The 12347-nt window shown below is 42.5% G+C and overlaps 1 protein-coding gene across 1 annotated transcript in view; it reads right to left on the reverse strand.

Moving 5' to 3' along the window:
* Positions 1-12347, reverse strand: part of LOC126253366 (huntingtin-like) — a 549449-nt gene that overhangs the window by 219012 nt on the left and 318090 nt on the right. The window contains exon 31 of the mRNA XM_049954640.1: positions 5510-5689. Coding sequence (XP_049810597.1) covers positions 5510-5689 — 180 coding nt within the window. The remainder of the gene's footprint in view (positions 1-5509; positions 5690-12347) is intronic.

The raw sequence follows: 12347 nt of genomic DNA on the forward strand, positions 1-12347 counted from the left end.
CAGAATGCCATAGCATTTACAAAAATCATGAAATCCATATGCTGTGAACTGAGGGCCGTTGTTGGTAACCATAGTGGAAGGTGCCCCCTCTACCGCAATACTGCGAATAGGTATGGGAGGGCTGGGACGGTGGCTGTTGTGGTGGTGGCAGCTACCCAAGCAATGTGTGGAATACTGGAGAGGGCACTGACAACTAGTAACCACATTGCTCTCCAGAATGTCATGCAAAATAATCATGCACTCTTTGTCAAGGGTGGTCAGGGCATAGCCAAGGGTTGAAATGCTGTGCCGGGGCCGACTGATGCTGGGTGCTGGCCTGGCAGTACCGGGCGGAATGTTCTACGGCAGCACCAACACCAAGCCAGTACACATGATGCCCCACTATTTCCTTCATTCATCAAATTCCCCAATGTGCAGTGAGGAGGAGCTTCAGTATGTGGGAAAGGAATGTGGGACGAACTACCACACAGCTTTCAATATGACACCATCAGTGACGGTAAGACAGTCCCATAATGAAAAATACATGTGTCGTGCCAGGTCGGGGTCCATAGACGAGTGCTCTGGCCAAACCCACTGTACAGCAGACATCATCCCGAACAGTAGTGGATCACAGCCTGTTTCTGCTGCTACTTCATGCACTTTTATTGTGATCTCATCAAGGGTGTGCCTCTGATTTGTGTCTACGGCAAAACGTGGCACTGCAATCTTGTCAAACTCTGCATCTGGTCCACACGGCAACTGGGAAAGTATTTCAGCATTTCAGTGCTGCGTGGTGAGCCGGTAATGGATGTCATAGGTACAGTTATTACACAACAATGCCTAACATTGCAGCTGCAGTGCTGCATTATCGGGAAGTTTCGAGGGGGACAGAATTGCAAAACGAGAGGCTTGTGATTGGTGATCAGGTGAAAGATGCACACAAATCTCCTTGACACCACAGATGATGGTTAATGCCTCTTTCTCTATTTGGAAATAAGTTCTCTGTGCCGCATTTCATGTTTTAGATGCAAATGGCAATGGCATCTCTGTGCCATCAGCATATCTGTGCCACAGCACTGCAACAGTCCCACAATCTGAGACATCAGTGGAAAGCGAACATTAAGCACTTGCCCAGATGAAATGTTGCTAAACAAAGGTATAATCTACACCACTTTTTACATTGCAAGAAAGCTGTCAGGCACAACTATGACCACACAAATTTAACACCTTTTTTACAGAATAGATTCAGTGCATGGCAAATCTAGGCCACATGCAGAATAAATTTCCCATAATAATATATTTTGCCCAAGAAAGACTGTAGCTCTTTGAGGCTTTTACGAGATGGTAAGGTAGTGATTGCTTCCACATGATCCTGTGCAGGCTTGAGCCCTCTTTTACTTAACATATGTCCTAAGTACTTGACCCTTTGTTGAGATGACAATGTACACCATGGGACTGGAGCCACTCAATAAACATCTGCAGGCTGCCCCATGAAGGGCATATTAATTACTAGAAACTGTTTGGTCTGATCATCTACAGGTGACTGAAAGTAGATGTCAGTGAGAACTATCTTTGAAAAGTAACAGCCCCCAGCCAATTTGGCCAAAAATTTCTCCAGCAGAAGGAGTTGGATACAGATCGATATTTGGTTGATCATTAATGACAGACTTAAAATTATCACAAAATCTCAGTGATCCATTTATCTTCTTACCTATGACCATGAGTATTGCCCATTGGTTACACAATAACGGGTTATTATGCCAATACTTTGCAATCTATCTAATTTCACTTTAACTTGATCGCACAGGGAAAAGGCACTCGATGTGCTCTACTAATCTTAGGCACTGCAGAATGCTGTAAGGATATGGGCTTGGGACCTAAAGTAGAATTAAATAATTGTTTATATTTAGAGCATGATGTATCAAGTTCTGTGAATGATATCACAGTTGAAACAAAATTCACTTGGTCTCGAATTTGGAAGCAAAAAAATGCAAAAGTGCCCAAGCCAAACATGTCGGTTGTCATCCAAGGGTTGACTAGTAGCAGTGTTCATTGCTGAACTAAATTTTTATACTTAGCTTAGACTACGATCTGACCCCGCAATGGATCTAATGGCCATTGTATGTCAATACACTGCAGCAGTAGGTGTAAGTGTTTGGGTGTCTGTGTGGCTGTGTGTGTAAATGTGAATGTGTGTGCTTTTGTTTGAGAAAGAGCAAGGACTCAAAAGTTAGTGTAAATACTATATTCTATTGAGTGTGTCTATGCACCACAAATCAGTAAGTTACAGGTGAGTGGTTGCCTTTTCTTGAAGTATGTATTTGTTATAGAAAAAGCCAAACAGGTAGAGTTTCTTGGTGACATTTGTTTTATAGACATTAGACTGCTGCTAACGAATGTTTTGTCTAAAATTTTTATCCCCTACAAAGAGAGAATAATCAGAAGCTTAAAGACAGAGTATGAAAATTTGTTCAGCTGCATGAAGCTGGCATTAAGAAATACACTCCTGGAAATTGAAATAAGAACACCGTGAATTCATTGTCCCAGGAAGGGGAAACTTTATTGACACATTCCTGGGGTCAGATACATCACATGATCACACTGACAGAACCACAGGCACATAGACACAGGCAACAGAGCATGCACAATGTCGGCACTAGTACAGTGTATATCCACCTTTCGCAGCAATGGAGGCTGCTATTCTCCCATGGAGATGATCGTAGAGATGCTGGATGTAGTCCTGTGGAACGGCTTGCCATGCCATTTCCACCTGGCGCCTCAGTTGGACCAGCGTTCGTGCCGGACGTGCAGACCGCGTGAGACGACGCTTCATCCAGTCCCAAACATGCTCAATGGGGGACAGATCCGGAGATCTTGCTGGCCAGTGTAGTTGACTTACACCTTCTAGAGCACGTTGGGTGGCACGGGATACATGCGGACGTGCATTGTCCTGTTGGAACAGCAAGTTCCCTTGCCGGTCTAGGAATGGTAGAACGATGGGTTCGATGACGGTTTGGATGTACCGTGCACTATTCAGTGTCCCCTCGACGATCACCAGTGGTGTACGGCCAGTGTAGGAGATCGCTCCCCACACCATGATGCCGGGTGTTGGCCCTGTGTGCCTCGGTCGTATGCAGTCCTGACTGTGGCGCTCACCTGCACGGCGCCAAACACGCATACGACCATCATTGGCACCAAGGCAGAAGCGACTCTCATCGCTGAAGACGACATGTCTCCATTCGTCCCTCCATTCACGCCTGTCGCAACACCACTGGAGGCGGGCTGCACGATGTTGGGGCGTGAGCGGAAGACGGCCTAATGGTGTGCGGGACCGTAGCCCAGCTTCATGGCGACGGTTGCGAATGGTCCTCGCCGATACCCCAGGAGCAACAGTGTCCCTAATTTGCTGGGAAGTGGCGGTGCGGTCCCCTACGGCACTGTGTAGGATCCTACGGTCTTGGCGTGCATCCGTCGCTGCGGTCCGGTCCCAGGTCGACAGGCACGTGCACCTTCCGCCGACCACTGGCGACAACATCGATGTACTGTGGAGACCTCACGCCCCACGTGTTGAGCAATTCGGCGGTACGTCCACCCGGCCTCCCGCATGCCCACTATACGCCCTCGCTCAAAGTCCGTCAACTGCACATACGGTTCACGTCCACGCTGTCGCGGCATGCTACCAGTGTTAAAGACTGCGATGGAGCTCCGTATGCCACGGCAAACTGGCTGACACTGACGGCGGCGGTGCACAAATGCTGCGCAGCTAGCGCCATTCGACGGCCAACACCGCGGTTCCTGGTGTGTCCGCTGTGTCGTGCGTGTGATCATTGCTTGTACAGGCCTCTCGCAGTGTCCGGAGCAAGTATGGTGGGTCTGACACACCGGTGTCAATGTGTTCTTTTTTCCATTTCCAGGAGTGTATGTCTTAGGCAGGGTTCAGTGCCCATAAAACTAATATCACAATCGATATACATTCAAGGAAAAAAGTATTTCATTAGTAGTAATGGAGGGAGTTTCTTGGTTCAGTTCCTTTAACCCACAGGTATTGACGCTTTCAAATTGCACTCTGTCACATGACCCCCCAAAAAATAAATAAATTAAAAATAAAAAAATTAAAATAATAATAATAATAATAGTAGTAGTAGTAGTAGTAGTAGTAGTAGTAGTAGTAAAAGTGTGAAGTGTAATTACTGTACCAAGAGTTGCAATAAATGCCTGAAGGTGTGCAAGACTGACTTTCAATTTTTTCACAGTTGTTGAGGGAGCAGAATGTAATAGTTGCTCTGAGTTATTTTTTCTACAAATTTTGTGAGTGTGTTAAACTAAGAGTTTTTCATTAAATCCATTGCATGTATTGCAAAAAAATAAGAAATCATTTATTTGTACATTACTTAATTCCCCACCATAATTATAATTAAAAAACATACACAGGGATTAGTGTACTATGAATTATGATGTGTGGAAGTTGAACCATGTGTGAAAGAATGAAGTCAATAATTCTGAAAGTCAAGAGATTATTTGCATCCAAAGTCTTATTGATTCCAGTTTCTCTATGGGGCTAAATCACTAAGAGGTGATGTAGTATTATGCTTGTACCCAAGTGTTGAAGTTCAATACTAAAAGATTAGATGCAATTATAATTTAAAAAAGCTGAACTATAAATCATAAATTAAATGAAAACATGGGGCACTCACACAATCACAGCCCTTTAGGAGCTAGCAATGGAATAACAAGAATGATTATCGACACATTTTTGCTCCAAATTAAAATAAAACATGAATATCAACAATAATTTTTGACAGAACATATCAAATAGAGCAGGGCTGAAATTTGAAAGCACTGCTGAGTTCATACATAGTTAAGCTGTAGCATAATTTTCATTTGTCACACGTATCTTCCTCGGTGTCGCAATTAAGTAGAGAATGTGAGTAGAACAGTACTGCAGCCAAAGCTTAATAAACTCTGGTTCACTACACAGACTTACATGTGACAGCACTGCCACAGTAAAAAAAATCTCCAACTTTTCATGGGTCATAGATGTTACTTCCTCACATTGTTGTTGTGGTCTTCAGTCCAGAGACTGGTTTGATGCAGCTCTCCATGCTACTCTATCCTGTGCAAGCTTCTTCATCTCCAAGTATCTACTGCAACCTACATCCTTCTGAATCTGCTTAGTGGATTCATCTCTTGGTCTACCTCTACGATTTTTACCTTCCACAATTCCCTCCAATACTAAATTGGTGATCCCTTGGTGCCTCGGAACATTTCCTACGAACCTGTCCCTTCTTTTAGTCAAGTTGTGCCCCAGTTTCCTCTTCTCCCCAATTGTATTCAGTACCTCCTCATTAGTTATGTGACCTACCCTTGTAATCTTCAGCATTCTTATGTAGCACCACATTTCAAAAGGTTCTATCCTCTTTGTTTTGAAACTAACTTCCTCATACACTGGCCAAATGACACCTGGTAGTGTTCATGGAAAGTGCACATTAGGCAGAAAAACATTTACGTCACTGAATGGATGTGCACACACCTGTCGCATATCTTGACAACAGGATCCAACAGCGTGTACAAGCAGCCCGCTGGCCGTGCTATGGCGGTGGATGGCTGCTATCAGCTCCTGCACTGGTGGCTCCGTCGACAGCTGGATAACATGCTCCATATGGTTCACCAGCAACCAGGTCAACTGCTCGGCATCACTCAGGTTCTCACACTGTGCAAAGTATGGCAACACAGATAATGATATGTAGCTATAAAACTCTTCACACAATACAATGACACCATTCACTGATAGTCTCAATACATTTCAAACCAAATGAGACAAGTTCAACATAAGAACATTAATTTAGAATGGAAACTTATCTGCCTACCTGACATCCTAGATTACCTTTGTATTAAGCGGCAACATGGCACAATTTACTGAAACGGTTCAGCTAACATTACTGCTACTCAGTTTGAACATCAGGTTAACCAAAGAAGACAAGCAGAGAAAAGACTGCTAGAGGATGAAGAGGACTATGCATATGGTCTTCAAGAGTTCAACCGGATATGGTAAGGTCTGATACAAATACTGTTAACTCCTTGGTTTCCCACATTACAGCAATTTTTCTTTAATCCTCCCACCTCCACCGCTGATGGCCTATTTCTCCTGTATATTTCATTAGTAATCACAGTTACAAATACTTTTCCCACAAAGTACAATCAATAGTTTAAAATCCCAGACTGACAAATATCGGAATATTTTCCTACAATAATTGATACTATTGCCAACAGATAATTTTTTTCTCTGTTGCATTTCTACAGAAAAAGGATGCTTTTGCTCAAGGCAAGTTGAGGAGTTGAGAACGGATGTCACAGCCTATTGGTCTAGAGGGGTTGTGAAAGGGGGATGTTCACTTATTTTTTGGTCAGTACTGGCAAGCAAATGTATGTGCTTATCTGATACCATACAACAGCTACAGTATAAATACGGTGCAGAACTAACAAGGACTTGCGGAAACGAATTATAAAGACATCATGTTTAAACACACTTATTACATTGTTTACTTCTCAAATGACTCACACAAGATTATTGTGTGTGGTGTACTCCTGACTTCAGCGACTGCAGCCACCATTCTTGTATAAAATTTCATAAATAAATTTCATGAGAGCTAGCAATAGTTTCTCATACTGTCAAATATAATATCAGTATTATGAAAACGACAGATGGCTACTCACCACAAAAAGGTAATGTTGAGTTGCAGATAGGCACACTAAAAAGACTTCTAAACATGTGAGCTTTTGGACGAAAGGTCTTCTTCTAAAGTAGAAAACATACACACATTCTTGCAAGCTCAATGCGAACACAAATGACCACTGTCTCTGGTCACAGAAGCCAGACTGCATGTAACTGCACGTGATTGGAGAAGCAGCCTGGGTGTTGGGGGTAAGGAGGAGGCTGAGGTGTGGAGGGAGAGGGATAGCAGGGTAGGGGTGGGTGACAGTATGTAAGCGGTTCCACCTGCTTTTTATTTCTTCGGTTGTTGTCCTTGGTGTCAATGTACGACATTGCTACACTGGCTGAAATAATGGGGTTTGTAATTGGGACACTGACTATGGTAAAGAATGTAGCCGGCAGCTGCACAATTATGTTTCACAGTACTTTAATTTCACTTTTCACAACCCCCCACCCCTATTTAAAAAAAAAAACAGTTATTTGTGTATGGCCAGAGCATTATTGTTTAAACCTTCCATAAGCCTCATTAATAGTTTGCAGGCGAACCTCCGCACACTGCTACAATAGTTTACTGTTGAACATCTATGAGCAGTAATAACATAACCACATAGTTCACAGTCCTTCAAATAAATTGAACAGTCACTGTCATTGCTTTAACACATGGTCTATTGATGTAACACTTATTTCACTGTTAAGTTGATGCATTGTTGTCACTCTAAGCAACACAGGTTCCTCATCTGAAACTCTGCCATGGACTGACTGTCTCATGACCAAAAATCAGGCTTTTATATATCCTCACAATAATAGGGGGCAAAACTAAACATTGTTCGAAGTTAAATTTACAGAAATTACAATTACAACATAACTCATTAAATTAACTGAATACATCGAAAAATTGGATCTTTATAACAGTTTCTTCTACTGCAAGAGTTAGGCCAAATTATTTGTTAAAATCATGAAATTAACAAATATCGCTATTTAAACAACACTTTTGACAAAACTGTTAATTACTTTGGAATTAATGAAGGGCTGGTTTTGCTAACACGTTTTCGATTAGAGACAACTAGATACTTAATATTACTAGTATTTCGTCTTCCAAATGTTTATAATTAGTATAGCATTTATATTGGTTTATATGTCAACAATAGAATTTAAGTTATGAAACAATTACTGATTTCACACTATAACAAAGGATACTAACTGGGCATAGTCAAAATAAACTAGGAAATCAATTACATACATAAAACTAAGCACAAATTTAGATCTCGTGTTATATTCTTTAAAACTGAGGGTCAACCTTTCTCTTTTATGAAAATGCAGAGTATATTCACGTATGCTCATGGTAAATAGTTAAAAGTAACAAAACAAATTTAAGGAGGCAGATGGCAAAACCAGAGGGGAATTAAAATTATCCCAGTTTGCTTCGTCATGAATAAAGTGCTGCTTGTGAGAGCCTGCAGGAGCAAGGAGGTTAGACAGAGGGCAGGTGGAGGTGGGGGGCAGCAGAAAAGGGAAGAAATGAAAAGACTGTGAATGTGTAGGTGGAATAGAGGGTTGTCTAGTGTTGGAGTGGGAACAGAAAAGGGGATGGGTGGGTGCAAGAACATGACTAACAGAGGACGAGGCTACGAGGGTTAGTGAAACATAGTATATACTGTAGGGAGAATTCTCACATGCACAATTAAGAAAAGCTGGTGTTGGTAGGAAGGATATAGATGGCAAGGATTGAGAAGCTACCATTAAAATTATGAGCGTTGTGTTGGGCAGGATGTTCACCAACTGGATGGTCTAGCTGTTTCTTGACTACAGTTTGTTGGTGGCCATTCATGCAGACAGACAGCTTGTTGGTTGTCATGCCCATGTAGAATGCAGCACAGTGGTTGCAGCTTAGCTAGTAGATCACATGACTGCTACCACAGATAGCCCTGCCTTTGATAGGATGGGTGATGCTTGTGAATGGAATGGAATAGGTGTTGGTGGAAGGACGTATGGACAGGTCTTGCACCAAGGTTTTTTACAGGGATATGAACCATGAGGCAAGGGGTTGCCAGCGGGGGTTGTATAGGGACGGACGATGATACTGTGTAGGTTTGGTGGGTGGCAGAATACCACTGCGGCAGAGAGGGAAGGATAGTGGGTAGGACATTCCTCTTTTCAGAGTGCAATGAGAGGTAGTCGAAACCCTGGTGGAGAGTGTGATTCAGTTGCTCCAGTCCTGTGTGGTAATGAGTCATGAGCGGACTGCTCCTTTGTGGCCAGACTGTCAGACTGTGTGACCCAGGGAGCAGGGGGATGACTGGGTAGATAAGGCATGGAAGATCTGTTTCTGTACAGGGTTGAGAGGGTAATTACAGTCTGTGAAGGGTTCAGTGTGGCCCTTGGTATATTTCAAGAGGGACTGCTCATCACTATAGATGTGATGGCCACAGGTAGCTAGGCTTTATGGAAGGGACTTCTTGGTATGGAATGGATGGCAGCTATCAATGTGGAGGTATTGTTGCTGGTTTGATAGGGACAGAGGTACTGGTGTAGCCTTCTTTGAGGTAGAGGTCAGCAATAAGAAAGGTAGCTTGTTCAGTTGAGGATGAACAGGTGAAGCAAATGGGGCAGAAGGTGCTGAGGTTCTGGGGGAATGTGTTTAGGATGTCCTCACATGTGATTTAGATCATGAAGATGTCATCAATGAATCTGAACCAGGTGAGAGGTTTGGGATTCTGCGTGGTTAAGAAGGATTTCTTCAGATGGCCCTTCAATAGGTTCCAACAGGATAGGAGTGACCACTGAAATGTCCGTTACGTGATCTCCAAGCTAAGCAGAAATCACTTTGTTGCATTCTATGCAGGGATGCCAAGCAACGAGATGTCTATTTGTGTGAATGGCCACGGACAAACTGTGACCTGAGACAGTTATATCACCCAGTTGCTGATCATGCTGCCCAATACAATGTGCTTCACTTCAGTGACTGCTTCACAGCCTGTGCCAGCTGGATCACTCCTACGAACATCAGCTTTTCTGAATTATGTAGGTGGGAACACACCCTGCAATATATTGTATGCTCCCACAACCCCTCTGGCCTCAGCCTTTGTTAGTCATTGTCCTTCACCCACTTATCCCCTTCCTTGCTCCCACTCCGGCAGGCTTCTATACCTGCAACGCACCCACTAAGTCTCTCTCTCTCTCTCTCTCTCTCTCTCTCCTCCTCCTCCTCCTCCTCTACTTCTCCACTCCCCCCCCCCCCTCACTCCTGTTCAACCTCCCAACTATACAGAGCTGCCCTATACACCCCCTGCCATGTCCCTGCATGCTCCCATAAACAGCACTTTACCGTCCCCCACCCCTACCCTGCTATCCCTTCCCCTCCACATCTCAGCCTCCTCCTTACCTCCGTCAACAGATTGCTTCTCCAATCATGTGCAGTTACTCAAAGACTGGCCTCAGAGGCCAGAATAGTTGACATGAGTGTGTGAGTTGTACTTTTGTGTGTGTGTGTGTGTGTGTGTGTGTGTGTGTTGTCTACTTTAGGAGGAATCCTTTTGGCCAAAAGCTCACATGTTTAGTAATCATTTTAGCATGAGTGTCTGCAGGTCAACATCTCCACAATATGGTGATGAGCAACCGCAACTTGTCTTTTTCCAATATTTTCATTATTCCGTCCTGGATTTTTCAAATATAATATCAGCTACAGAAGTATGGACTGTGGAAATAAATTAATGAAGGACGTTTTCCATAAATCTAATTTGGCTAAGACAATGAAATAAGGTAGAAGTAAGGCAGAAGCAACTGTGAAAAATGTTCAAAATTTCATTAATGTCTTGATATTGTTGTTGTGGTCTTGATCCCAGAGACTGATTTGATGTAGCTCTCCATGCTACTCTATCCTGTGCAAGCTTCTTCATCTCTGAGTAACTACTGCAACCTACATCCTTCTGAATATGTTTAGTGTAATCATGCCTTTGTCTCCCTCTACAATATTTACCCTCTGCATTTCCCTCCAATACTAAATTGGTGGTCCCTTGATGCCTCAGAACATGTTCTACCCACCAATCCCTTCTTCCAATCAAGTTGTGCCACAAATTACTCTTCTCCCCAATTCTATTCAGTACCTCCTCCCCATTAGTTACGTGATCTACTCATCTGATCTTCAGCATTCTTCTGTAGCACCACATTTCGAAAGCTTCTATTCTCTTCTTGTTTAAACCGTTTATCATCCGTGTTTCACTTCCATACATGGCTACACTCCACACAAATACTTTCAGAAAAGACTTCCTTACACTTAAATCTATACTCGATGTTAAGAAATTTCTCTTCTTCAGAAACGCTTTTCGTGCCATTGCCAGTCTACATTTTATATCCTCTCTACTATGACCAACAGTTACTTTGCTCCTCAAATAGCAAAACTCATCTACTACTTTAAGTGTCTAATTTCCTAATCTAATACCCTCAGTATCACCTGATTTAATTTGAATACATTCCATTATCCTCGTTTTGCTTTTGTTGATGTTCATCTTATATCCTCCTTTCAAGACACTGTCCATTCCGTTCAACTGCTCTTCCTTGTCCTTAGCTGTCTCTGATACAATTACAATGTCAATGGCAAACTGCAAAGTTTTTAGTTCTTCTCCATGCATTTTAACTCCTACTCCAAATTTTTCTTTTGTTTCCTTGACTGCTTGCTCAATATACAGATTGTATAACATCGGGGAGAGGCTACAACCCTGTCTCACTCCCTTCCCAACCACTGCTTCCCTTTCATGCCCCTCAACTCTTACAACCGCCATCTGGTTTGTTGTAAATAGCCTTTCTTTCCCTGTATTTTACCCCTGCCACCTTCAGAATTTGAAAGAGAGTATTCCAATCAACATTGCCAAAAGCTTTCTCTAAGTCTACAAATGCTAAAAACGTGGCTTTGTCTTTCTTTAATCTATCTTCTAAGATAACTCGTATGGTCAGTATTGCTTCACATGTTCCAATATTTCTATGGAATCCAAACTGATCTCCCCTGAGGTCAGCTTCTACCAGTTTTTCCATTCTTCTGTAAAGAATTCGTGTTAGTATTTTGTAGCCGTGACTTATTAAACTGATAGTTTGGTAATTTACACACCTGTCAACACTTGCTTTCTCTGGGATTGGGATTATTATACTCTTTTTGAAGTCTGACGGTATTTTGCCTGTCTCCCTCTAGTTGTAATGTATTTTGATCCTGAAAAGGTAACAAGAAATTGACTTATGGACTTCATTCAACAGGCTGATGAGACAACTAATGGTGTGCACAGTCTGGGGGGGGGGGGGGGGGGCAGCATGCATGTGATGCATCAGATGCAGATACTGAAATGCTTCTCTTGAAAATATATGGACATTTGTCTTTATTAGCGATTCCAAGGGAACATGATGCAGTTGTATAGTTGAGATCTATTGTGATTAAATATCTGTTAAACCTCCCTTAAAATTATGGTCAGATTTTGGTCATCTCCCTGAATACTACAATCAAATGTTGGTTGCTTTAACTGTCAAGTTTCAATCTCATTCAACAGACTGCAAATAGCAGTACAGCAATCTGCCAAAATTGCTGTTAACATCGTAAATCTTTGTAATAAAGATATTGAAAACAATAATGGGAACTTCTGGATGGAATACAAATGATGGATGGACTAAAGCT

The sequence above is a fragment of the Schistocerca nitens genome, chromosome 4, assembly GCF_023898315.1.
Source record: "Schistocerca nitens isolate TAMUIC-IGC-003100 chromosome 4, iqSchNite1.1, whole genome shotgun sequence".
Lineage (NCBI taxonomy): Eukaryota > Metazoa > Arthropoda > Insecta > Orthoptera > Acrididae > Schistocerca > Schistocerca nitens.